Here is a 26,185-nt window from a genome sequence, read left to right as displayed (position 1 = left end):
ATGGAGTTTTATACCCATGTCATTATACTGTATATGTATAATATATATTATATATGTGTGTGTGTGTCTATAGAATTGTGTGTTGACGTGTGATTGGCTCTGCGTGTCCTATTCAACTGCCACGTCACTCCCCTGGGTCTCATCATCCCAACCGTCACTCTCTCTCTCTCTGACACACACACACACACACACACACACACACACACAATCATTCCCTCAGCACCATATGGTGAAACACCCCGCTCCCCCGCAGTCAGGGTCAGGGGTCACACCCATGATGCATTGCTTCAACATGACTAACAACGTTTTTTTGTGCCTGATGCGTTCTGTGACACTGCACTTGGCTTGCTGGCACACATATTTAGGACCTTACTAGTATGTGTCTACACACAAAGCAAATATGTAGAAATAACAATTTTATTACATTTGCGTGAAATTGCTGCAAAAGAATATATATCGTCCATATGAAAAGATAATCACTTTTTATGTAAGGAAATATAATGATAATGCAACTATTGTGAAACCGTTTCCTTTTTAAAGAGAAGATAAAACAGATTTTGGACATATTTGTGGAAGCAATGCTAACGCTAAGCTTCAGGCCTCTGGATGTGCTATTGCCTCTAGCATGTCATATTCCTGTATATAGCCCATGAATGTTGACACAATTAGTCTTTTACAACAAACCCACATTGTGTTAGCTATTAACTGTTAGCTGTCTGCCCCTTTACAACATTCTTCAACAACAACATTCATTGCTGAGTCATCGGCATCGCAGAGCGGGTCCAGCTAGCATTAGCTGTCTCTGTTTCTTGGGTCCAGTTTTGGTGAAGGCTAATGACCAGAAACCCACCGAAATCTGCAGTTCTGGGCCCTCAAAACTACATGTTATCCCGTGATTTGAAACAAACCACGGAGCAACGCGCGGAGCAATGTTAAAAACGCAAAATTAAAGATGGCCTAACCGACAGCTAACGACACCGCCCTCCAGCTGGTTGACTGTCCGTGTGGTCGTTGATACTGAAGTGATATTATGAAATATTTTAAGTGCCAGCTCACAAAGATTTTGGACATCATCATTCGGAACCAAATTTTCACACCCCCTGGAGAAAGCTAATGTAGGGGGTGCTATTGCTACCAAAAAAAAAATCTTCCTTTTTGTAAATACAGTTTCGACCAAATATGATCAAATAAGTACAGTCAAGTCAAAACACACAAAAATACAGATATTTTTCTTCCCCAGTCATTGTTATCACAGGTATCACATTCACTTATTAGAAATAAGATAAATGGCTGCACAAAACTAAAGAGCACCAGACTATCTAGTATGCATGACAGACACCCATCAGCCGCTCGGCCTTTTCCATCTGTCAAACCCAAATCAGTTAGTCAGTCTGTGCTGTAGATGATGACTGGTCACGTCACTGTCTCGTGGCAGCAGGACAATCGTTGATTGATCCCCATTCTGAGTCTCCGGGCCAACTCCCCACCATTTTTCTTTTGCAGTGCGTCCACAGAATGATTTGACAGGCCGACAGAGCAGCAATATGCTTTATAGGCATGCAGCTCAGCTATGCCATTTCATTATTGCTGGGGCCCTTTTTTTATCCTTTAGTGCGGGCAAGATGACTTGAAGGACACAACAGCAAAGGAGCTTTTTATAGGTTTGTCATATGGCAGGGAAACGTGAACTAGGAGACAGCACTCACTGGACTTTAAGTCTCCGTTATGGTTAACTGCAGTCTGCATTGACATGTTTAGCCTCTGGCCTTTTGAATGTCGGACTGAATAGATGGGTAGATGGATGGAGGGATGGCTGATTGACTCACTGGTTAGTGCACGAGCTGGCTTCACCTTGCAGAATGGCTGAAGAATAACATCCCAGATAAATCATATTATCATCATTTTTAATGGTTAAACCATAGAAATAGAATAGGAGTAGAAGGGACATTGAACTGTTTTCTGTGGTCATTTGACTAGAACAAAAGAAAATGTTGATTGTTGTTAGTTGTTCAGCTCATTTTCTGTAATCAGTGTAGCATTAAAGCATGGTGGAAATAGCAAGCTAGCTGACTAGCTAGCTGTTTTCTAGTTAACTTGCTATTTAACTAATTCCATCATTTTTTAATGCTACACTGATTACAGAAAATGAGCCGAAAAAATCTGTCACTCATCAGGCGATAGCAATGTTTCCTACGCTGTGACAAGAGTGTGTGGATTAAGCATTAAGTTCTTTAATTTAACTCATTTACTCTGGCTAGCTAGGCTTCGTAACGTTACTACTCTACTGCTCGTTCGAGCTTCGTTGGGTCATTACTGCAGCCTCACCTCAGTGAGTCCGTGACATGCCTTAAGTCGGTTTAGTATATACGGATAGATGATTAAACTGTTGTCAGGCAATTAAATAGGCGTTATAAGTCGCTATAAGCCCCATAGAAGTGGGTCAATAGGGGCCTACTACACCCACTAGTAGGTTTTATCATCTATTCACATGGTAAATCACCGAAAGAAGAACACAACAGCGACCTCTAGCTACAGTAGAAATTATGACAGGAGCAGAAACAGAATTCATCCCGTGTGAAACCAGCAATGTGTAGTCTTTGTGTTCATAGTTATTTTAACCCAAAACGCGTTTTTCCCTAAACTTAACTAGAGGTCCTTTTTGCCAAAACCTCAAAAAGTTGTAGTTTTGCTGCCTAAACTTAAAGAAGCCTTTTTATTTGTATTCAAAACGTGACGTTCATTCAGTTTTACATGTTAGAACGTATTGCTTTTAAGTTTTACTTTCACTTTTACAACCTAGTAGACGTAGCGGGCCCCCTAAAGACCCACATCTATGGTGCTTATAGCGACAAATAACGCCTATTTAATAACCTGATAACAGTCGGCAATATGGTACATACAAAAATGTCCGCCGTCTAACCATCCTCTTACATTGATTTGAGTGGGAATGTCCGTTCTACTCCTATTCTATTTCTGTGGGTGAAACTAACATCTGTCTACTGGCTCAATAAAACAAAAGAGAAATGTTTTCATTCAAATTATGTAGATACGATTTAAGGAAATAACATGAATTTCAACATCTTTTTCATCTCTGTACATTCTTGCCTGAGGTTGAGTGTATTACTAAATGATGCAGCGAGAGTGACTCAACATGAGGCAACCATAAAAACACACGCACACACATACTGTACATATACACATACATTGTATGAGTGCTACAGTTGAACCATTAACAAGGTTATTTACCGTCAAAGTGAACATGCTTTGACAGAAATAGGCCATCTGCAGGTTAGATACTAAAATCATTAATCTGTCTGTAAACACAAATTAATCTTAAGGCAAAATGCTAATACATAAACCACATTACAAGACAGCGGCACAGTCGCCCTCCGGCATTTGAACATTTGCAGTCCCCCTCTCTTTTACACAACCTCGTAAACACACATACACTCCTGTCATAGCCTGGGACTAAAAGGGATCAGACAATAATTTAGAAACTGAAACCTCGGCTCGCTCCCCCAGAGGACGAAGCCAAACCTGGATTAAAAAAAAAGAGCAGCCGTCGCTGTCAGAGTGGGGAGCAAATATAGTGTGGAATTGTGTTTCTAATCTGTGATTGGTAAGCATGTCATGTTTGTGACAGAGCCTCCCATCTGTTGTCAGTCACCCTTCGCCACCGCCAGACTTCATTAATAATGGGACTCAGAGAGCTGTAAACGTGGCTCAGACGATTTTTTAAAAATCTTTTTACACGCTGTGACGTGGGGGATGCAGCCCTGCAATGAGCAATGAGCATGGCATTCTGACACACTAATTACACCACAGGAGAATTACTGTAAGTCACAGAGAATTCAGGCTGTCATAGGAGCTGAATATGGAGCGAGGATATTATCCCCCTAATGATATATTGTCTGCTTGTTCTTTACTTTGCGGGAAATGCTGAGACTGTGAGTCATAAAGGCAGATTTAGAAGCAGACCGGTGTGCTATGGTCTCCTGGCACAATGACCGCAGACAAAGTCTAGATTAAAATGGAAAAAATTAGTCCTCACCTTTTTCCAAATTAAAGTGGAGTTGAGGATTATGGGGGTAGATTCAGGCGGATACTATGTGACACTGATTACTGAGCATTATAATGAAGTGAGGGTGACAGAGGAGTACTTTAATGGAATTTTTACTGGGTTAATAAAGGCCATATCACCTGAGGATTTAATAATTGAGCCGCCGTAGCACAGGGATAATTTCCCGTTTAGACACTCAGCTAGCATTTTCTTGTTTACTGTGTGCAACCTTGAAGCCGGGAAAGACGCGATGTGAGGGAGGGAAGACGGGAGCGTCATATTCATGGTGCCCATTTATTATTTCAGGCACCAGTGGACGGCTGCACTTTTTTTTAATGTGCCAACTGCTTCTTCTTATTGTCTAGACATGCCTGAACATTAGAGGGCCCCGCAGAGGGACATCAGACAGACAGCGAGCAGATGTTCACAAGTCTGGATTCAGATACTAAGGCGTTATAGCAGGCTGGTCTGTTCCAACAATAGGTTTAAGGCATTTTCTTTTTTGTACTAGTTCTAAATTGATATTCAGACAGACAGTATGAGAAAAATAATGTGTTTTTGAGCATTAAAGCATGTAAACGTGTTCTAGTAGAAACCCAAAATACAAGTATGAAACTGAAAATGAGCATGATATGTGCCCTTTAAATTAGACTTTCAGAGCCAAGGATTTATTAATATACAGAGTTTGATCCAGGCAGTGTAGAACAGGTTTTGAAATAGCAATTAGACCTTCATCGTGGTAGATTTTATTTACATAAATTATAACTGATTGGCTGGGAGATTATTGCAGAAAATATTATATATATATATTTAAAATTAGAGTCTTTCTTTTTGTTGTCTGGTCAAAATCTGTGGTGCATTGGGGACTTTGGACTGATGAGCTCACTATTTCTAAAACCCTGGCTGACATTGCCCCCGTGTACAGTTTATTATGGAATGCACGCATTTTATTTTGTGTGACATGATGAGGTTTTATGTCGCTGGCACTGACTGTCAGGTCTAGTCAGGTCTTGTTTGTCTAGTTAACCCTCCTCATCGGTGGGAAGCCTTCCTTGATGCCTCTCGCTCTTGTAAGTCATCCTCTCCCCGGCTCTGAAGGCTCAGGGTCAATTAGCCTGATCAATGAAGGACAAAGTGAAGAAGGATCAATAGGTAGAATATTCAGTTGTCCTTGTAAAGGAGGGATTTGTCTCTGTTAACACGTAAACCCTCGGGACACGCAGTGGAATAGATGTGTGCAGAAGGCAAGATGATTATTTTCTATTCTTCTCATCGGGAGAGTGTTTTCCACTCTGTTTGCTATATTGTGGCGCCTCACTACTCCTCTGCTTTCTCCTCTGGAGGTAATTGCCATCCGTGACACAGACTTAACCTTACGGATGGTGACTGACAACATGAAAAACACTCCGCTGTGTTGGAGGTTTGTCCTTGTAATACAGAGCTTTCAGGCAGCCACACTATATAACACATATTTTTGTGCTTCAGTGGAGAAACAGCAGGTCTCCACACATACATGCTCACTCACACACACAATCTTTATCTGAAGGTTAACTATAATAATTGCATTGACTGTGGTTAGAAGGCAGTCGATGCGATGCTAACAGCGCCTTAACAACATTACCCTGCGTGTGACAGGAGAAGGTGTGAGGCGGCTAATGCATTAATTGCATCTGCTGCTATATGCTGTGTGATTTGTCACATCTGAGATGCTCAAATTTACCGTCTTTATGACACACACACACACGAGGAGCTGAAGAGTACTCAGGGCTCAAGGGTATAAGGCTGTGGGCATGATCCGCCTCCCCCTCCTCTTTCTCACCCTCTACTCCACCCTTGTTTACACCCTCTGCCCCCTCCATCCCTCCCTCTCTATCTCAGCATGCAGGGTTTTGTAAAGAGCCAGGCTGTGCTGGCATGAGATCTGGCTCTGCTGCTCACACTGTTTTCATTCAGTGCAGTGAATGTCTGCTGCTGCTGCTCAATGTACTCGGTCCATCTGGACTCAGGAGATGGGAGGAGAGATGGAGAGAGGGAGAGAGGGGGGGGGGATGCCCTGGCTCAAATCAGTGGCAGAAATGAGTGGTTTGAAAACAAAAATAGATGCAAAATAGAAGAAGGAGAAGAAGAAGAAAGGCACTTTGTTGATCCCCGAGGGGAAATTCAATTTTTTCACTCTGTTATATTTTACACATTACATAGTACACACAGGCCCGAAATACACACACACATGCACAAACAGGACCTATATACAGTACATGCATTAATGGAGAGATGTCAAAGCGAGGGGGCTGCCCCTGACAGGGGTTTGGGTGGCTTGCTCAAGGGCACCTCGGCAGTGCCCAAGAGGCAAACTGGCATCTCTCCAGCTACCAGTTCACACTCAGTACTCGGGACTTGAACCGGCGACCCTCAGGTTCCCAAGCCAAGTATATTTTTTATGCTGAATGGTAAATGGACTTGCATTTATATAGCGCTTTTCTAGTCTTCCGACCACTCATACATGTCAGCATTCACCCATTCACACACTGATGGCAGAGGCTACTAAGGGGCTTACTTTGCCCATCAGGATCTAATCTAAATACTCATTCACACACTGTTGGCTATGCCTTCGAGACCAATTTGGGGTTAAATGTCTTGCTCAAGGATACATCGTGACCCAGTACCTGTGAGGGTTTCTGGACAATATTTGTTGTTAATTGATTTCCAATAATAAATATATACATACATTTGCATAAAGCAAGGACATTTGCCCACTCCCATATTGATCAAAGTATTAAATTCTCGACAAATCTCCCATTCTCGCTATTAATTTGCGATTAATCATGATGAACTATGGGCAATCATGCGATTAATCGTGATTAAATATTTTAATGATTGACAGCCCTAGTTATGACGAACAGTTCACTAATTATTTGACAAAAGGGACGTGAAGGACGTATTATATTGATAAATTACAGCAGCATTGTTTCCACCCCCCTCCCCCGTGCTGTACGTTGGCTCGTCCAGATGCTTTCCACATTATTTACACATGTTCATACGGCTTAAGAGGGGCGGCATAAAATCACTGGTGCTGTGCTGTATTATTATGAATCTCCCAGAGAACCTGATATGAAGAGGGTAGAAAGGAATACCAGCAGCTTGTGGCAAGTGCCGGTACGCAAGAAAAAGTCAAGGTACGCCAAGGAGTAAAATGTAGAAGTACATTGTACCGGTGAATGCCAGCCCACTTTGAGCACTGAGTGAGCTTAGGTTTTTCTCTCTACCTGAACATTCATAGCTTCCTTCGTTTTTTTTGTCAAATCTCAACATCTTATTTCAGTAAATCATCAAATTTAAGAAGGACGATGCTCTCAAAAGACTTATGACTTGTGACTTTAAAGGGAATTTCACACATGAAGGCCAGTTTACTAGTCATGGAGTGTAGACTTTTCATGTGAAAGTGTGTATGGATTTTTTTTCTGTACCTGATCTCTCTTTTTTTCTCTTTCTCCGGTTTTCTTCCAGAAGGATTTGCCACTGCCTCGCAAGAACAGCAGGTGAGTGTTACCCTCGTTCAACCTTCCCTCCCTCCCTCTGTTTTTTCCCTCCCTCCCTCTGTTTTTTCCCTCCTCTCTGGGGAGAGACTTGGGTCCCTCCTAGACGAAAAACAATCACACCCAGAGAAGCAAATCATGCTCAGCAGCTTTCTCTGAGGATGCTCCAGTGGTGCTTGTGTGTGAGTGAAGAGGAGGTCGGCTGGAGGGATGCTGCGAGTCTGTCAGAGTCTGATTAAAGCCAGCCGGGAGCTCTGGAGGCTGTCCATGGTGCTGAAAGCCATTCTGCCTCTTCCAGTCGCTTAGTTACTCGCTCTTTATCTCCCCTCTTCTCTTCCTATTGCTCGGTTATTAATCTGTTTCTGTTCCGCTCTCATTTCACCCCTCTGCTTTTCAGCTCTGCTCTACCTAACCCTGTTTTCTAAATCCCTTCTCTTGCTCTTCTTTCTATCTCCCTCTTACACACTTAGAGTGTTTCTGGTTGTCAGTTTATCAGTATATTGGCAAGCCGCTTTAGCCGACCCACGGCAGGCAACAGCAGTATAGAAAATAAGCTACAAAGCCAGACACATAGTGATTGAAATTCAGGAAAGAAAAAAAGAAAAAACACACACAATGCAGTAAAACAGTAAATCACACACACATTCAGTCAAACATGCAGCACAGTTGTCTACAGCAAACCTGAATAAGTAGCAAAGAGGATACATTTAAAAAGCAAAGAAGTAATATTCACCTGATACAGAGAGACATTTCAGAGGGAAGTACTGTGCTACATTTATTTGACAGCTGTAGTTTCTAGTTATTTTTCAGATTGAGTTTTTAATAAAACATATTAATGATCCATTTTTATAGATTAAACTTCCCAACAGTACAAATAGTAGTTCATAGTAGCTTCATCTTTATCTGCTACATTGTACAATGCTGTCATCCATCAGTAATGATAATCCAATAATCCAATATATGATAATATAACACAGGCGCTATTCTGCTGCATAATGAGTACTTTTGATACTTCAAGTAAATTTGCTGTTGATACTTTCGTACTTTTACATGAAGCTTTTCTGATCAAAATTTTTTAATTTACTATAGATGACATGACTTTGTGAAAAGGCTAGCTCGTAGAGAATTATCACCTGACTCTGCAGCTCCCTTCAGGATTCTAGCGTCTTTCAGCTCATTGTTTTGCTTTTTCAGCCTTGAAGCTTATTGTTGTGGTTGAGTCTCACCGCTCTCATCACAGCTGCCTGGTCTCCAGTCGCCACAAGCAGCTACTTTCAGTGAATAAGCTCTAAAAACCCGCGGTTTTTGCTCAGCACCAAACTGACAAGAGTTAGCGACTAGCTGGTGAACCTAGCGGAGCATTTAGCAGCTAAAGAGTCAAATATACACGACACAACGAAACACGACTCCAATTGAATGCTAATGGTGCTCTTCGTCTGCTAGATGTGTAAATATGTGTTTGCAGTTTGTCTTAACAACGTTATAAGTAGGGCTGTCAAAGTTAACATGATAACGCGCAAATTAGTACTAAATTCTTTAACACATTTACGCCACTTACGATTTTAAGGTTGTAGTGGGCTAAGTTTTAACGCTAGAGTAAAGATACTAACATCATAGGAAACTAGAAAAACCTAAGGAATCCACTGGTACCAACTATGTCATACTAGCTTGTCACAATGGAGGCTAAATAACACTCCAAACTTGCGCTTGGCGAGGAAAAACCGGCATGGCCATTTTCAAAGGGGTCCCTTGACCTCTGACCTCAAGATATGTGAATGAAAATGGGTTCTATGGGTACCCATGAGTCTCCCCTTTACAGACATGCCCACTTTATGATAATCACATGCAGTTTGGGGGCAAATCATAGTCAAGTCAGCACACTGACACACTGACAGCTGTTGTTGCCTGTTGGGCTTGAATTTGCCATGTTATGATATGAGCATAGTTTTTATGCTAAATGCAGTACCTGTGAGGGTTTCTGGACAATATTTCTCATTTTGTGTTGTTAACTGATTTCTAATAATAAATATACATACATTTACATAAAGCAGCATATTTGCCCACTCCCATGTTGATAAGAGTATTTAATACTTGACAAATCTCCCTTTAAAGTACATTTTGAGCAGATACAGAAATGTGTTATTAATTTGTGATTAATCATGATTAACTATGGACAATCATGCGATTAAATATTTGAATCGATTGTCAGCCCTAGTTATAAGGTGATGCATCACAGGTTGTTTCCCCAAGTGGCCAAAAAATAAATGAATGCACCATTTTTTTGTAGGTGTTCATTGGTGAACTTTAGAGGTGTTTGTTTGTGTCTGTTTGTTTGGACAGAGCCAGGCTAGCTATTTCCCCTTATTTCAAGTATTTATGCTAAGCTAAGCTAACCAGCTGATGGCTGTAGCTTCATATTTAGCGTATAGACATGAGAGTGGTATCGATCACTTGTGGCAAGAAAGTGAATAAGCATTATTTCCTGTGCATGATGTATCGATAATCCTGAAGAGAGTATTAAATATGAGCAATATCCAGCACACATAAGTTAACAAGGCTCTTAAGGTGGTTCATTATAATCTCTTTGCTTCACTCAGTAAGAGTAAATCTGTGTGTGTCTGGGTATGTTTGTGTGTGTGTTAATGGTCACAGCCCACTACCTCTGTCTCCACCCCATTCCCATTCCTCCCAATCCATCTTCTCTCCACTGCCCCCTCGTCCCAAGTCATCATGGGTAATCACACATGAAATGAAGCCGCAGACCAACTCTTGTTTGTGTCCTCCTATCCATCTCACTGTTGTCCTTCACTCTCCACCAACGCTTCTTATTTCTACCATCATGCCCCTCTCTTTCTCTCGAGACAGCTTCCACTTGGACCCTGCCCGTCTCTTGCCTCCCTCTGTGGGACACTATCAGCCCGCCCATCCATTATAGATGAGCTCAGCAGAGTTAGCTTCACATTCAATCTGCCTGCTGCATCCATTCATGGGTAAACGCAACCATTCGGAGTGTGCGTGGCATACGCCGTCATCAGTTATGTATTTTATTTATTGTTTGACTCCATTCAACATCTATTTTACAGTTACGTAACACAGCCCGCATGACCTTGTCCCTGAGTCGTGTCTTCATGTCTCTCTGCTGAGATAACCACTCTCTGCTTTCTTTCATTCATGGCGTCCATAGCCTGCAGTAAAAAAGCTTTTAACTCCCCATCAGGTTCTTTCAGTGCACAGACATCAAGAGCACAGATTACAATTACACTCTGCACCACCTTAGCCTTTTGAAAACGACCCACAATCCCCTGCCGGCTTTTGTTGTTCCTCTCTGTAAGACAGACCCACCCTATCTCCCTCCATCCCTCCCTCCCTCTCTTTCTCTCTCTCTCTCTCTCTCTCTCTCTCTCCTCCTCTCCTTTGGCTCTTGCCCACACTTGCCCAGACACCAGCGCACATCTAAAGCTTGCTGTAGCCAGAGTATGCGTTTCATTGTGATGACATTATCCCAGAGACCTGCTGCTTTCTGACTGCACTCCTTCACCACTCAGCTGTTGCTGCTGCTGCTGCTTCTGTTGCTCAGAGCTACGCCTAGATACCCAGCATGTTCCGACGCACTAAAAGGTACAGCAAGATACAGAGTAGTGATGATTTGGTTTCTTTGATGTGAGGTGTGGCAGCGCTGGCTTTCTTTCTGTTTATTCGTCCCCCTCTCCCTCTCTCTCTAATTCCTTCCCTCAGTCCTCTCTCTCTCTGCAGTGTCTGCAGTATACATTACAAAGAGGCTCATACTGACAGTGTGACACACTACTAGTGTGTAAGGTCACTGTGTGCCTACTTGGTTTCAGATGTCTGTTCTGTTCTGCTGAATGTGCATGTTGAAAGTATTTGTGATTTTTAGTATACTACAGAATAGGGGTGGGGAAAACAAATGGATTTCTGTATCGTGATTATTTTTTTTTTACGATTTTGAAATGGATCTTTTAATGCCAGAATCGATATATTTGCTTCATTTGAGTCTATGCGGAGGTAGAAGGAAGTTACCCCTTTTATTGTCATTGTATGTCTGTAAAGGGGAGACACGTGGGTACCCATAGAACCCATTTTCATTCACATATCTTGAAGTCAGAGGTCAAGGGACCCCTTTGAAAATGGCCATGCCAGTTCTTCCTCGCCAAAATTTAGCGCAAGTTTGGAGCGTTGTTTAGCCTCCATCGTGACAAACTAGTATGACAGTACCAATGGATTCCTTAGGTTTTCTAGTTTCATATGATGTTAGTATCTTCACTCCAGCGTTAAAACTGAGCCCGCTTCAACCTAAAAATCGTAAGTTGCGTTAATGCGTTAAAGGAATTAGTGCCGTTAACTTGGACAGTCTGAGTTAGCACGATGTGTTAAGATGTAACACGATGAACACGGTAAACATAACACCTGTTAAACATCAGCATTGTGAGTTTCTACACATTAACATGTGTACACATTAACATGTGTACACATTAACATGTGTAGAAACTCACAATGCTGATGTTTAACAGGTGTTATGTTTACCGTGTTCATCGTGTTACATCTTAACACATCGTGCTAACTCAGACTGTCCAAGTTAACGGCACTAATTCCTTTAACGCATTAACGCAACTTACGATTTTTAGGTTGTAGCGGGCTCAGTTTTAACGCTGGAGTGAAGATGCTGATGTTAGCATTTAGCTAGTACGGCCTGACAGAGCTGCTGGCATGACTGTAGACTGTTATGCGTTATTTATGATTGCTGCATCTGCGAGGATCGCGAGTGTCCGCTCAGCCAAAGTGATGTCACACCATCAGACACGGCCCCTCGCAGGGTTTCCATGCGGCACGTTTTCACCTCTACGTAAAAATGAAATAGAAATAAACAGAGCATGAGGGTTAGTCAGGAGATTGAGATTTATTTGCCACTCTATCTTTGCCCCTGGTTATGGTTTTGTTGACCCTGACGTGAATGTAACATTCAATTATTGAAAAGGCGAGTCATCATAGTGACATTTCCAGCAGACCTGCAGGTAGACTGATTCACCGTCTGACGTGGTCAATCAATGATTGAATGAGTCAAATATGAGTCAGACAGAAATACAAGTTTTAGATGGATTTCTCTGATGTCTGATTCACTGATGGGGAATGATGTTTTTCTGTAGTTGGATGATCCAGTGGGTTATTTGGGGGAATTTTTTACCCAGCTGAAGTTTTCTTGTGCAAGACCTCAAATCCCTACCAGCTATGGGGGACGGAACCTGCCAAAATCATAAATAAATAAATAAATAAATGACTTGATAAATAAAAAAAATGGAGCCATTAATTAATTGATAAAATGTGACACAAATTGATACTTCTGTTTGATTTTCCCTTTTATTTATTTATGTATTTATTTGTCTTAAATTTTTGATTTAATTAATTAATTTTTGCATTCATGTTTTTATTTTAAATATTTTTAAATGTATGTTTTTATTTATTAATTTTTGCATTCATGTTTTTATTTTAAATATTTTTTAAATGTATGTTTTTATTTATGTAATTATGCATTTATTTATTTATGCACAATTTTCAATTTACATTTAATTTTTATTTATTTATGTATTCTTTTCTTTACACATTTCTTTTAAAATTTCTGCCTCATTATTCAAATGAGGAGGCTGTCACCCTAAGAAAATTAAAAGAGAAATATCAATTTGTGTCACATTTTATCAATTAATTTTATCAAGCTTATTTTAGAAGCTTCTGTCCTACATAACCAGCTACAGTTGCAACCACATCTCAATTTACTGTGAATCACAGAGAGAATTTACCTGCAGGGATCAATAAAATATCACATTATCACATTTCTAAAATAAAACATTTGAGCACTATTTTCCTGTGTGCTTATAATTGATGTTTTTAATCACAGTAATGTCAACAGCCTGAAAATTAGAGCTGACATTCAAGCACCGGGGGTTTACGCTTCGGCAGCGGCAGTAGTGGATGTCGTGCTGAGTCTCTGAGTGACTTCATCCTCCCCCGCTGATCAGGGATTAAACGGGCTTCTATTACAGCAGAGACTCTTGCTATGGCACACCTGAGCCCAGACACACAGGCAGACAGATGGAAATAACGTAGGAAGTCTCACCCATATTTAATGCCCCTATAGTGGAGCTCAAACCCGAGAGGAATCGTTTTGAAAATCCTGCAAATGTGTATCAAATGTAGGATGGGTTCAGTGTATGGAGAGAGAGAGAGCTAAACGCCTAAAATGACTACTGTAATATGTCAAGTTTAAGTAGTTGCTGAAAAGTTTACAGCCAAAGTCACAGCTGGGAAAGAGAGCAAGTGAATGCGTGATTAAGATAATGAACGCGATGGAGTGAGAGGGAGCTTGTGCAAGAGGTGAAAGGAGGAGAGGCTGAGATGGAGCGCAGGGCCCTGGAGTGATATCTGTGTCTGCTCTTCCATTAGGGACCGGCTCACTAAGGTTACGTGAGCATGCGAGACACGCATACAAGCTTTGACCGCCTCACTCTCACTTTTTCTTTCTTTGGTCTCTCTCTCTCTCACTTTTTGTTTTTTTTCTCTTCTCCTTTCTTTCATTCTTTCTTTCTGTATTTTTCCAGGCATAACCGTTCCTTTAATCATGACACGTTTTTTTCCTGATTTATGTGTGTGCATGTGTACTTTGTGTGTATTCACTAATTGACCCTTAACAAAGAATTATCCCCGCCGAACAGCGGTTGTCAAATCATAGCTCTGCAGCCATAACTAGGCACGGCAGGTCTGTCAAGCTTTGGATTTCTCTCCACATGCTGAATTCAGAGTGCATGCGGCTGTAGCAAGAGTGATACTCAGCATTTAAAGAGATTTGGAGGGTGGTGTCTCATTTTTTTTGCCTTTTCCAAAACCAAAAACTCAAGAACAAAGGTGTAAGGAACTGATAAAACAGTATGTTTGTCCGCTCTAAGAGGCAAATGGTAGCATGTTCGACTAACTAGCCATCAATAAGGGTGTAAGAAAATATAGGTGTCTGAAAGGACCTTCAGTGAGTGAGAGAAGGAGAGAGAAATGGAGAGTACTAACAGAAAGAAATACTCAAGCATGAACAAAAATAAATAAAAACTGATGAATATTAGTTTATGCCAGAGATTCACACGCCAAGTTCACACCAGAGGGATGAATTATGCAGTTTTCTTTCCTGTTAAAGGTAAAATCAAAAGTTTAACATAAAAATGCTGTTGCAGTGTATTTATTATTTTGCAGGAAACAAAATCTCTGAAACTCAAACCTGCTTTGGTTTTAAAATCCCTTTTATTGAGGTCTCAATGTTGGCAAGTGTGTGTTAGCATGATGTCATGTATGTAGCCATCAAGTGCACATTTACTGTAACACCCCTTTTACAAGATTTTAAAAGAGCCAGCTGGGGAAAGACAGCCAGAGTCAGCATCCTCAATCAAACTCAGTGAGCTAACATTGATTAGCCAGCTACCTACAGCCTACAGGTATCATCGTTAACTGCATTACGTGTCGGATGAGAATGGAAAGCTTGACTGGTGTAGCAACAGTAACTAAGGGAGCTTAGCGAACTATCAATTGGTTGGATGCTAAAGGAAAGTGGGGAGTGACTTATACAAATGATTGCAGAGAAGAAATATTGTGTGTTTCCCTCAGGTGCTTTGGCTCAGGTGCACGGTGCTGTGGGGTAGTCAACAACTCACACACATATACAGTACACCCTCTCAAACACACCAACCACACGTCTTCTGCTCATAAACACTCTTCCGCTGTAACTAAATAAGCAATTACACTTCACTTAACCAATTACGTGCAAACCAAAGGAGGTCAGCGTGAGGCCAGGACACCTGAGTCAGACTGGAGAGTGTCTCCTTTCCCCTGGAGGAGCCTTGGGTTTAATACACACACACTTATACAGTAGGTGCTACATCTCCCATTAACTTTCAGTAAAGGGCCCTGTCTTTCCTCTCCTCTTAGAGTAATGGGACTCTTATTCTGTTTGATCCTCCTTCTCTACCACCGTCTCCCTCTGCGGGCTTCTCTTACAGGAAAACACTTTAGAGGACAGAGGCTTCTCAACAGCACTAAATTTACCCCGTGCTTGATAGATATTGCTACTGTCAGCTGCTGTGTAGCTCCCCAGACCGAGACAGAAGATTTGAGCCTATTACGAGAAAAAAAACAACAAGAAAATAGGAGCTTTCCTCCCGACTGAAGCACTTTCAGGGATGTTTGGGAACCCAAGGAGCTGAGGAAGAGGTGAAAGGGTCAGAGTGTGTTGCGTTTTAGGCCGGGCGATGATTTTGACATTTAACACAATGTTCGGCGCAGTCGGGTGGAGATGTGACGGAGCGGAGCGAGGACAGTTTTGCGCCTCGGGCGTTCACCGTGACCACTTTGGCTTCCGTCCTGGCTTTTTACTGCTGCCCATGTGACCCGGTGGACAATATTGTTAGATTTACTCACTTTAAAGAGCGTTAGATGGGCTAATAGGAATCAATACATACTGTCTATATGCTGTACATACACCACTCTGATATCATACCCTAGCGCTATAGAGCTGAAACGATCATTTGATTAATTGCTTAATCAATTAATTAAAAGTACGAGTGCTAAATCTGTCTCTGTTATCATTGTAAACTGCACCATGTGCCGTGACATATGGCATGTTATAGACAGTTCATCTGTTACTGCTTAGTTCCCACTATGAAACTCACATATATATTATCATGGGAACATCTCCCAGATGTTGCAATATCTGCACATCGGTTTGCCCTGTATGTGCGTACAGTGCACATGTTCTACCTACAGAACAACTGCAAGCACATATGTTGTTCTTTCCCTTTCAGTGCACTCATACATACAGTATGTTCTTTTGTCAGAACTGTCATTTGGTTCACATGCTTGTATGTCATGTTGGTTTTTCCTATTTCTTTTTACTTGATGGTTATTGTTTTTGTGGTGAGATCTGGTTTCACTACCTTCTGAGTGATTATTTCCCTCCTCTGCTGCTACTTCCACTTATAAAGTCCCAGAGAAACAGAAGCTAGAGCGTCTTTAGCTTCTGTAATGTGACTGACCCCTTTGTCTTGGTCAATAAAGATTTCTTTAGTGGATTAGTCATTTTTATTAATGATTTGTCATGCTGAATGACGTACAGTATTTCCAAGAAACCTATGAGCACATCTCTGGTAAATACAAGATGTAAAGTGGTGCTTTTGTGGTATTCTTTGTGGAGAAACTCAGTTTTACAGATCTGAAATCAATTAGTTGATTTAATCGATTAGTCGACAATGGTATGAGTGTGGTCGAGACCATCCCTAATTTTTAGCGGTGTACAGTTACAAGAGGGATTTAAATATTTTGCATTTGATTGGCTAAAAGTTGCCGATTAATTGATGAATGTCATGATTTTATCATTTGAAATTGGTTGGTACTAGCTTACGTAAGTTGTTTTACAGTTTAAAAATACGAATAACTTAATTTTTTGCATATATTGTTAAATAGGTGCACTATAGAGTGCTCCAGGGATGACTTGTTTTTTTTGTAGGCCAAACAGGAAGTTAGCATCGCCCTGGTTCCCCCGACAAAGTGGTGTGTTTATGATACTTACACGTTTTTTTCAGCAAGATAATCTCCACAAATGAACTCCACTTTTATGATTTTTGAAGTGTGAATGCAATCGGCAGAAGTAAAAAGCTAACGTGAGGCTATAAACAAACTACACAACGGTCTCATGAGCGTGAGTAAACACAACGAGTCTGTAAAAGCAGACGAGTCAACTGATGACATTTAGTTGTCTCATTTAGCCACTTGTTAACAACCGACACCTAAAGGCTTCAAAATTCACGAGTGGGATATTTACTGACATATTTCATGTTGTAGAACAAAACCTTACAATATATTAAGCTTGTGTTAACCACAGACCTTATTTCAGGCATCTAACTAAAAACCCATTAAAAAAAACATTGACTTCCAAATGAGGGAACCGAAAGTGCTGAAATGCCAACTCATTTCCGGGTTTTATGACTTGCATTTTTCATTTCATCTCGACATTAAAAAAGCTCCTAGATCAATAGGTTCAGTCATTTTGGGGAAGGATACTCCTGATTGTTAGTTTGGTTATTGAATGTCACTGCCATCGGCACAGGGAGTTCTTTTACTCCACCTGCCAGGTGATTTGTTTGACTTTTCACACCGTGTCACCATTACGAAATCGTTTATTGCGTGTCCTCCCTCTCCTCTCTGTCGCTCCTTTTCTCTCCCCCCCTCCACCCTCGAACAGTGAACTTGAGTAACTTCTATGACGAGCAGTATTCCTCTTCCTCCTCCTCTCCCTCGCTGTGGTCCGCGGCCGACGTTATCCGAAGCCTCCCTGACGCACGCTGCATAGCAACAAGCCATCACGTGACCGCATCTCCTCTCCTCTCCTCTCCCATACCCTCCAGGGTCGTAGACGCCAAGTCGCCAACTAGAATTTCCTCTAGTTTTTGTTCCTGGAGTAAAGTGCTCCAGTCTTTTCACGCTGTCATAAAACTTTACTGCAGATATGTATGCAGGAAAAGAAAAAATGGGCGTCGAGGAACATAAAATAAAAAGCGCTGTTTGTTTGTTTCTGCATCCCTTTTCTTCCCTGAAGAGTCCCTTTCATCTTTTCCACCAAACATATCACTGATTTATTCACCGCTATTATTTCTCCCATCCCATTCATCCGCTGCTCTCCTCATGCTGTGGAGGTAAACACACCAGTCTTCCCCGACTCCTCATCAGCACTTCTGTCCTCCCTCTCTGCTCTCTTTCTTCTCTTTGAAGTGCTCACTTTCTCTCTTTTATTCCCCTTTTCCCTCCCCTACGCCTCAGATCTACTTTCTATTTGACATCGCGGCTACATTCGCATGGTTTCATATGAATGGGCGGTTTGGTTTGATCAATATTAATGGTGCCCCTGCTGTTAAGCAGAGGGAGGAGTATGAACATGCAGAGGATGAAGGCTCCTGTTTGTCTGGCTTTGTTAGAGTTGTGCTTTTCCCCCCCTTGTGTCATCTGCTCACAGTGAACAATATTCCCCCGTGTTCTCTATTTATGCCCTCCGTGGTGTTTGTGCAGTGCGAATATACATATGTGTGTGCGTGTAATGGTGGAAAAAACTGGGTCATGTTTACCTTGAGCCTGTGTGGGTGATGAGCACCGCTGAGGGCGCTTTTCAACCTGCATCTCTAATCTGTGTTTTTCCTCATTTTTATTTCCTCCTGAATTCGCAGTCACCCCCTAAACATTTACTTTGCTTTCATGTCATGATTGCACCAGCTAACACCCCTATATCTCTCTGCACATCTCCTCCCTCGCCCTCCACACCTCCATCCTTCCCTGCCCTCGGCAACAGCACGTACGATCCAGATTTACCGAGTGCAGTGGAGTGCATCTCTCCCTCCCCTCCCGCCTCCTCTACTGATCTTGAATGACCATCGAGCAAGAAACATGCCCCAGGCGGGCATCGCTCTAAAATTTGGGCTCTGCATCATCAGCAGCAGCAACACACTCGCTGGGTGTGTAAAGTAAACTCACAGCAGTTTAGCGTCTACGTGTTTATACATAGCAGCCAATACTGACAGCGTTACAGGGGAAATTCAAGGCCAAGCACTCTGTGTTTGTGTGTTTACAGCCAGCCTCCATTGATTTCCTGCAGCACTGAGAATCCATTAACCAAGAATAGTCCTGCTGCTCGGTTTGACTTGGTTTAAGCCTGTCTCTGTCTTTCTGAAGCTATGTCGAACCTTACACACTGAGACATAATGCTCTCATTGAGGTGACTGGTATCACTGGGATCAGCTTGGAGTGTGTTACAGTGAGATTATTGCAGCCTCAGACAAAAAGGATTAAGATTAAAGAACAACGTCAGGATATAATTGATCCAGTTTAGAAAGTGTGACATGGTACAACAGCAGTTATTGGACCTGCATGTTGAATCAAACCTATTGGCTATTGTGATCAATATCCACGAGGCTAGTTATTGAGCTGATCGATTAGGACATCCTGTGTGCGGTTAACGTAATGAAAACAGATAGATGAGATGGTGCTGGCTCTGCTTTGTGAATTTATTATAATATTTTAGGTGGCAATATGAAGTGAACCTCCTTTATTGGATAGCAGTGATATTAGCAGATGGGCAGGAGGGCGGCTAGAAAAAGCCGCTCCAACAGCCAATCAGCTGTCAACATTTTATCAGTTTTCACCATATGTGTTTGCTCAGTGCAGGATAAAGCTTGACTGATGTTGCACATGTGTAAATATTACTTTGTGATCTGGCACCTTGCATCACTTGACGGCAGAGGGAATTCAACCCGCTGAAGTTAGGGGCCGTGTTAAAAGTACACACAAAATGGCCAAGAGAGCTTTTCAGATTTTAGTCGATAGCTTTCTAATTTTTTTCATAAACACTCAATTTTAAAAACTGTGAAATATGATCTAATGATTTATTATGACCTGCTTTTATGCCTCCACGCCGAGGCATTATGCTTTCAGGTTGTCTGTCCGTCCATCCGTATGTTCGGTACATTCTCGTGAACGCCTGGAGGGAATTTCTTTAAATTTGGCACAAACGTCCACTTGGACTAAAGGATGAATGATTACATTTTGGTGGTCAAAGGTCAAAGGTCAAGGTCACTGTGACCTCACGTTAGTGAGTAGTAGTTCTCGTGAATGCGATATCTCAGAAACGCCTCAAGGGAATTTCTTTATATTGGGCACAAATGTCCACTATACTATACACAACCTCCAGTTTTAAAGGGCCAATCATGCAATATGGCCCAATGCAAATTTGATTTGCAAATTTTCCCTCTGTTAAAACCTTCCAATATTCATTGCCACTCGGACCATTAACCGTTACACAGCTTTTATTAAAACTCAGTTTAGACTGAAGGTAGGTTTCAATTACAAGTCCCATTTTATTATTTGAAGGGTCAAACACTATTTGTATATTTGGGTGGCAGTTATACATATGTTTGTATATGAACACATAGCTCTATATGATTGAGGAATATAAATGGCAGTAGAAAATGACTACATTTACACGCACATAATATTCTGTTTTTTGCCCTTATTCCAAAAAAGATAATATTCCTACTAAGCTGTTTACATGGCTAATATTCCCGTTTACATGCAGCCGTGCATACTCCGATTAACATAACTGGTGGCCTCCCTCTTTCATTCCTTCAACCACCTTCTTGAAAAGGTTGACGTTGTGATATTTGCACATATCCAAAAAAACTGTTATCCAAGTCTTTCATGATGTTTAAAAGTAGGTGTGTTTCTCCTTCCGACCAGAAATGTGGACTTTTCTTTTGGTCATGCATCTCTGCAAACTGTCGGCTAGCTGGTTTGTGTACAACGCACAGAGCTGGCCACAAACAGGCGAGAGGTTGTGTGTCGCAAACTGCCATAAAAACTCCAATTGAGACTCATATTCTGAATGCGCTGTATACATGTCCAAAGACTGCTCCTAAACCAGAAAAATATCGGCATATCTCGCGTCTTAATCAGAAAGTGGACTATTTGGAATAAGGCCTAAATCAAAATATTCAAACGGAATATGCTGTTTACATGACCCGTATCTAGAGCTTTCCCGAATACCATTTTTTAGGCTTCTAAGCTTTGGTGAGAAATATTTGAAGGTATTCGAAACTTCGGAACAGTGCCGCTGCCGCACTACTATACACACCTTTACACACAACAAACAGCGATATCCGTCTGAGAATAACTAATTATGATTAATGTTGAATATGAATAATGTTGTGGGATTATTCCTTATTTCATGGGCTAATTTTGGGATTTATACTTTATTATTACATACTTATACTCTATATAAAAAAAAATTAAAAAACTAAGCATTCACATACTGATTAGGAGGTTGATTACCATGGCAACAGTAGAAGCTTCGGAGCAATCGGGTCAGCCCTCCCTGTATCAAATTCACAATATTGTCATATTCGGAATAGTAGTAGAATATCAGTGTGCATGTAAACGTAGTCATTGTAACATAAACAGACACAGATCTCCCCTACGATGCAGGAATGAAAATGTGTGATTTCTTAAATCCCCTAGTTGACAGCTTGTCGTGGTGGCTCAGTGCTGTCCAGCAAGTAATGATGGCAGGTGTTAACACGGCCACAATCAATGTGTGTCCACCTATATCCACGGGATGGAAGAAGAGAGATCTGTACAAGTGAAGCTGCAGTGTGCTCTGTTGAAATTCTCCTGCTTAACTAGACCGACCTTGATTTCTTTTTTCAAAACTGGTTTATTGTGCAATATTAGTAATTTTAAATTCCTTGTGGGATCAGTCATTAATTCAATCGTTGTGTGAATTATTACACATCCAGATGTGAAGCATGAGCATATTCATGTTAGAGGTATTTGTATAAAACAGTGCATCTTCTGCCTCTCAGTGTCTCCCAGTGTGCATCTTCAGCTCAGTGTGTTGATCCCATCTCAGTCAGCTCACGTCTTTACACTGCAAGTGTCAATGAAGGTGTGATTGTGTGTGGGTATGGTAGGTTGACACGTCCTGCTCACATGTGAACCCATGTGACCATGGCTGGAAAGAGGGGAGAGAGAGAGAGAGAGAGAGAGAGAGAGAGAGGGGAAGGCGAAGACGAGGTGGTGCCTCTTTGCATTTTGTTTGTTCTCTCCTCTTTTGTTCCCAGTTGTTTTTTCATTTGCATTCATGTACCACCACCTTGGAAACCAGCGCACGTTGTGCCGTGCATATTTTGAAAAGCCTTGGCATTAAATTGCACTGTTGCTGTGTGAGCGTTCTAACAAAATACAGGGGATCGCGCACAAAAAGCAAAGGAAATACAAAAAGCTTGCTCAATTTATTACATAACGGTGTGTGAGTTGGATACAGTAATATTGTGTGTGCAGCATGAATGTGTGGAGTCCACAGGCAGATTTGAGATGACTCAGTGTGGTAGTGACTGCTATTAAGCGCCCAAAACATAATTAAGTGAGGTCATGGAAAAGTGGATGTTTCCATTTGTTAGCATCCTCATCCGTCCTGTCTCTTCTCCCTGGCTTTTCGCCACTATTCCCTCTAACTTTGCCTCCCTCTCATCTTGTTCCACACTATCTCTCCTCATTTCTTATCTGGGCTGAGAGGAGGCAGACAGGGATGGATGACTGAGGAAATTGAATTCTCTTCTTATCGCTGTTGTGCTCCTGCAGTGAGCCGGGCATTTGCACATGTCTGCTTCTTCTGCACCTATGCGTGCAGCTACAGTGTGCACATATCCATGCATGAAGATACAGCACACAAACACAAACTCTGCAGTGGTAACTTCGACGCTGTGATTGCAGTCATGTTTACATGCTCTCTTTTTCTTTACAGTTGCCGTACAAGCAACAGGAAAAGTCTGATCCTGACCACCACCTCTCCCACGCTGCCTCGCCCACACTCCCCTCTTCCCCTCCCTGGACACCTCGGTACGTAGAGTAACACACACACACATCACACCTCAGCTGTGACCTTGTCTCCGTCATTTGTTGATGGGAGACAGGCTGACTTTTTTAATCACTTGGAGTCTAAAATATTTATTAAAGAAAGCAGGGCAGTCAATCAATTAAATATATTTAATTGCAATTAATCATATGATTGTCCATAGTTCATCGCAATTTTTTTATCTGGTCAAAATGTACCTTAAAGGGAGATTTGTGAAGTATTTAATACTCTTATCAACATGGGAGTGGGCAAATACAGTATGTTTTAAGTAAATGTATGTATATATTTATTATTGGAAATCAATTAACAACACAAAACAATGACAAATAGTGTGCTGACTTGACTATAACTTGCCCCAAACTGCATGTGATTATCATAAAGTGGGCATGTCTGTAAAGGGGAGACTCGTGGGTACCCATAGAACCCATTTTCATTCACATATCTTGAGGTCAGAGGTCAAGGGACCCCTTTGAAAATGGCCATGACCATTTTTCCTCGCTAAAATTTTGCGTAAGTTTGGTGCGTTATTTTGCCTCCTTCGCAAAAAGATAGTATGACATGGTTGGTTCCAATGGATTCTTTAGGTTTTCTAGTCTCATATGATACCTCTCTAGCTTTGACTGAGCCCGCAACAACCTAAAAATCGCAAGTTGTGTTAATGCGTTAAAGAAATTAGTGGCATTAAAACAAATATGCGTTAAGGCGTTATTATCGCATTAACTTTGACAGCCCTAAAAGAAAGATATTTCTTTCCCAGAATAACAACCCGTTTAAGGATATAACTTGTTTATCAGAGTCATTTAACTGAAATTGGTTAAATAATCATAATTAATAATAATTAATAATCATCGCCCCCTCCCTGTATGTCCCTTGGAATAATTCAATGGAGCCTATTTTTTATACAACTATAGTTTTAGTTCTGTGAAAGAACAACACAAGAGAAATGCATTAGAAAGATATTAGACATGTATTAAACATATTTGCAGGTTCAAAGAGTTATAGATTTGTTGGATTAGAATGTAATCTATGAACTATTATACTTTAGATATACAAATTTAAATGTTATTCGTTTGACTATGAAGCCTATTGTAAAAACATATATAATAATATAAAATTATATCGTGATAATTGAAATGAATTAATCTGAAAACTTTTCACGGACCCCTGGCAAAGTGCCACGGACCCCTGGGGGGTCCCTGGACCCCACTTAGAGAACCACTGGTGTAGATTATACATCGTCTTTGCTCTGGCTGCTCCCTTAAATTATTCATTCATCTATGAAAAAGCCCCTAATCAAATCTCTCAGTCCAGTAATCAAAACACCCACATTACTGTCCACAGAACAAGGCAGAATAAATAAAAACGAAGCAAAGCATTCATCAGTCAGAAAATCAATGATAGGCCTTTATGATTTGGAAAAAAAATCTAAATCAATTTCACACCCTTTTACCCCCCAAACCCTACCCAGTGATTATGAAAAGTCACACTGTCGTATTGAACCACAGAACCAGAGGCAGCTTTAGCGCTACACTTCACAGGGAAAACGAGGACAACGTGGTGAGAAGGTTTAAAAAATGTGCTCTGTTTTCCTGAGGTCATTTGGTCACAGAATATAAAGGGCTTCATTGCTCTTTGTCACATCTTCTTTTCCCACATTTGTGTCTCCATCTGTTGTGTCTCATCCTCTGCACGTCTTTGTCGTCCCACCAGGAAGCAGCCCTCTGGACAGCCCACGAAACTTCTCTCCCAGCAACCCGGCACACTTCTCGTTCGCCTCCTCCAGAAGGTCACTGCTTTATATCACATATGTTGATCACATACTCTCGCTTGTTTTTTGTGCCAGAGATGTGAGAGGGACAAAACAGCGAGGGGAGACAGACAGAAGTCAAGTCAGCGTGAGACAAAGGGAGGGGAGGAGGGAGAACAAGTGTGCATCAGAGGAGAGGAGGTGGGGATCTGTTGTTGTGCGAGGTCTAACACATCCTGGGGAGCAGGGAGCCTCCCGCTGCACTCGCAGGTTCCTCGCAGTGTAACGGGCTGACTCATGTTATGTATGACGGGGCCAAGCCATTATGTTCACAGCTGCTCTGGTGACACGGTGTGTGTGGACGGGTGGCCATGAATATGTGCATCTGTTCGTATGAATGTGTTTTCCATTTGAGTTTATAGTAGAAGGTATGGTAACACTTTATAATAACCATCATTTATAAATGGTTAAATTGACAGTTAATTTAACTTAGTTAATAGTTATTTTACTGTTAACAAACAATGAAATGATAAATAATAATGTTATAATTATAATGCTATAATTTATGTTATTTTATCATTAGTTTGTGTAATAGGAAATAATTAGTTTATGAATTCTATATTGTACCATAGCTGATAAGAGACGATGACAATTAAATTCTGAATACATTAGTGAACAATTTATTAACAGTTTATTGTTGCACACATTATAACATTTTATATACTGTATTAAGTATATGTTAGTGATAACCAAATGATTTGTAAACCTTTAAGAAATCGTTAATAAAACATCTATAAACATTACATCGATAGATGGACCAGAAACCAATTATTAACCATCGACAAAGTGTTAACTATCCATCTAAATAATGTTTATAGATGCTTTACAAAGTATTTATTAACCATTTAACAATGTCATATAATCATAGCCATTCAAATAATGTTTATAGATGGTTTACAAAACAATTATTAACCATTAACAAAGTGTTACAAACGTCTATATATGAAATGTTTATATATGTTTTACAAACAGTTTCCTTAAGGTTTACAAATAATATCTTAATCATTAACAAATACTTGTGTATATAGTATATAAAACAATATAATGTGTGCAACAATCAACAGTTACAATAACATACATTTTAGCATTACTAATAATTAGTAAACATTATAAATTATCATTGTGTTATTTGTTAACAGTAAAATAATTATTAACTAAGTTTAATTGAATATCAATTTGTCATTTATAAATTATGGTTATTTACCGTAGAGATTTATGATATATTACAAATATGCCTATTCATGCCTTCATGAACACACCATAGAACCCCGTCCACATACCTCTGTGTG

The 26,185-nt window shown here is 40.8% G+C and overlaps 1 protein-coding gene across 4 annotated transcripts in view; it reads left to right on the top strand.

Annotated features, from left to right (window-relative positions):
- The window catches only part of LOC141780394 (microtubule-associated serine/threonine-protein kinase 1-like), a 54,874-nt gene that overhangs the window by 3,909 nt on the left and 24,780 nt on the right, over positions 1 to 26,185 (top strand). For 2 of the 4 annotated variants that reach the window (XM_074655604.1, XM_074655602.1), the window contains exons 2-4: positions 7,565 to 7,596; positions 22,979 to 23,073; positions 24,800 to 24,875. In XM_074655604.1, coding sequence (XP_074511705.1) covers positions 7,565 to 7,596; positions 22,979 to 23,073; positions 24,800 to 24,875 — 203 coding nt within the window. Of the gene's footprint in view, positions 1 to 7,564; positions 7,597 to 11,024; positions 11,212 to 22,978; positions 23,074 to 24,799; positions 24,876 to 26,185 lie in introns of those variants that run through there. The other 2 variants (XM_074655603.1, XM_074655605.1) reach the window with 2 other exon arrangements.

This window comes from Sebastes fasciatus, chromosome 13 (genome assembly GCF_043250625.1).
Source record: "Sebastes fasciatus isolate fSebFas1 chromosome 13, fSebFas1.pri, whole genome shotgun sequence".
In the NCBI taxonomy this organism is placed as follows: Eukaryota; Metazoa; Chordata; class Actinopteri; order Perciformes; family Sebastidae; genus Sebastes; species Sebastes fasciatus.
Note: the sequence above shows the minus strand (reverse complement) of the source record. Positions and strands in the feature narration are given on the sequence as shown.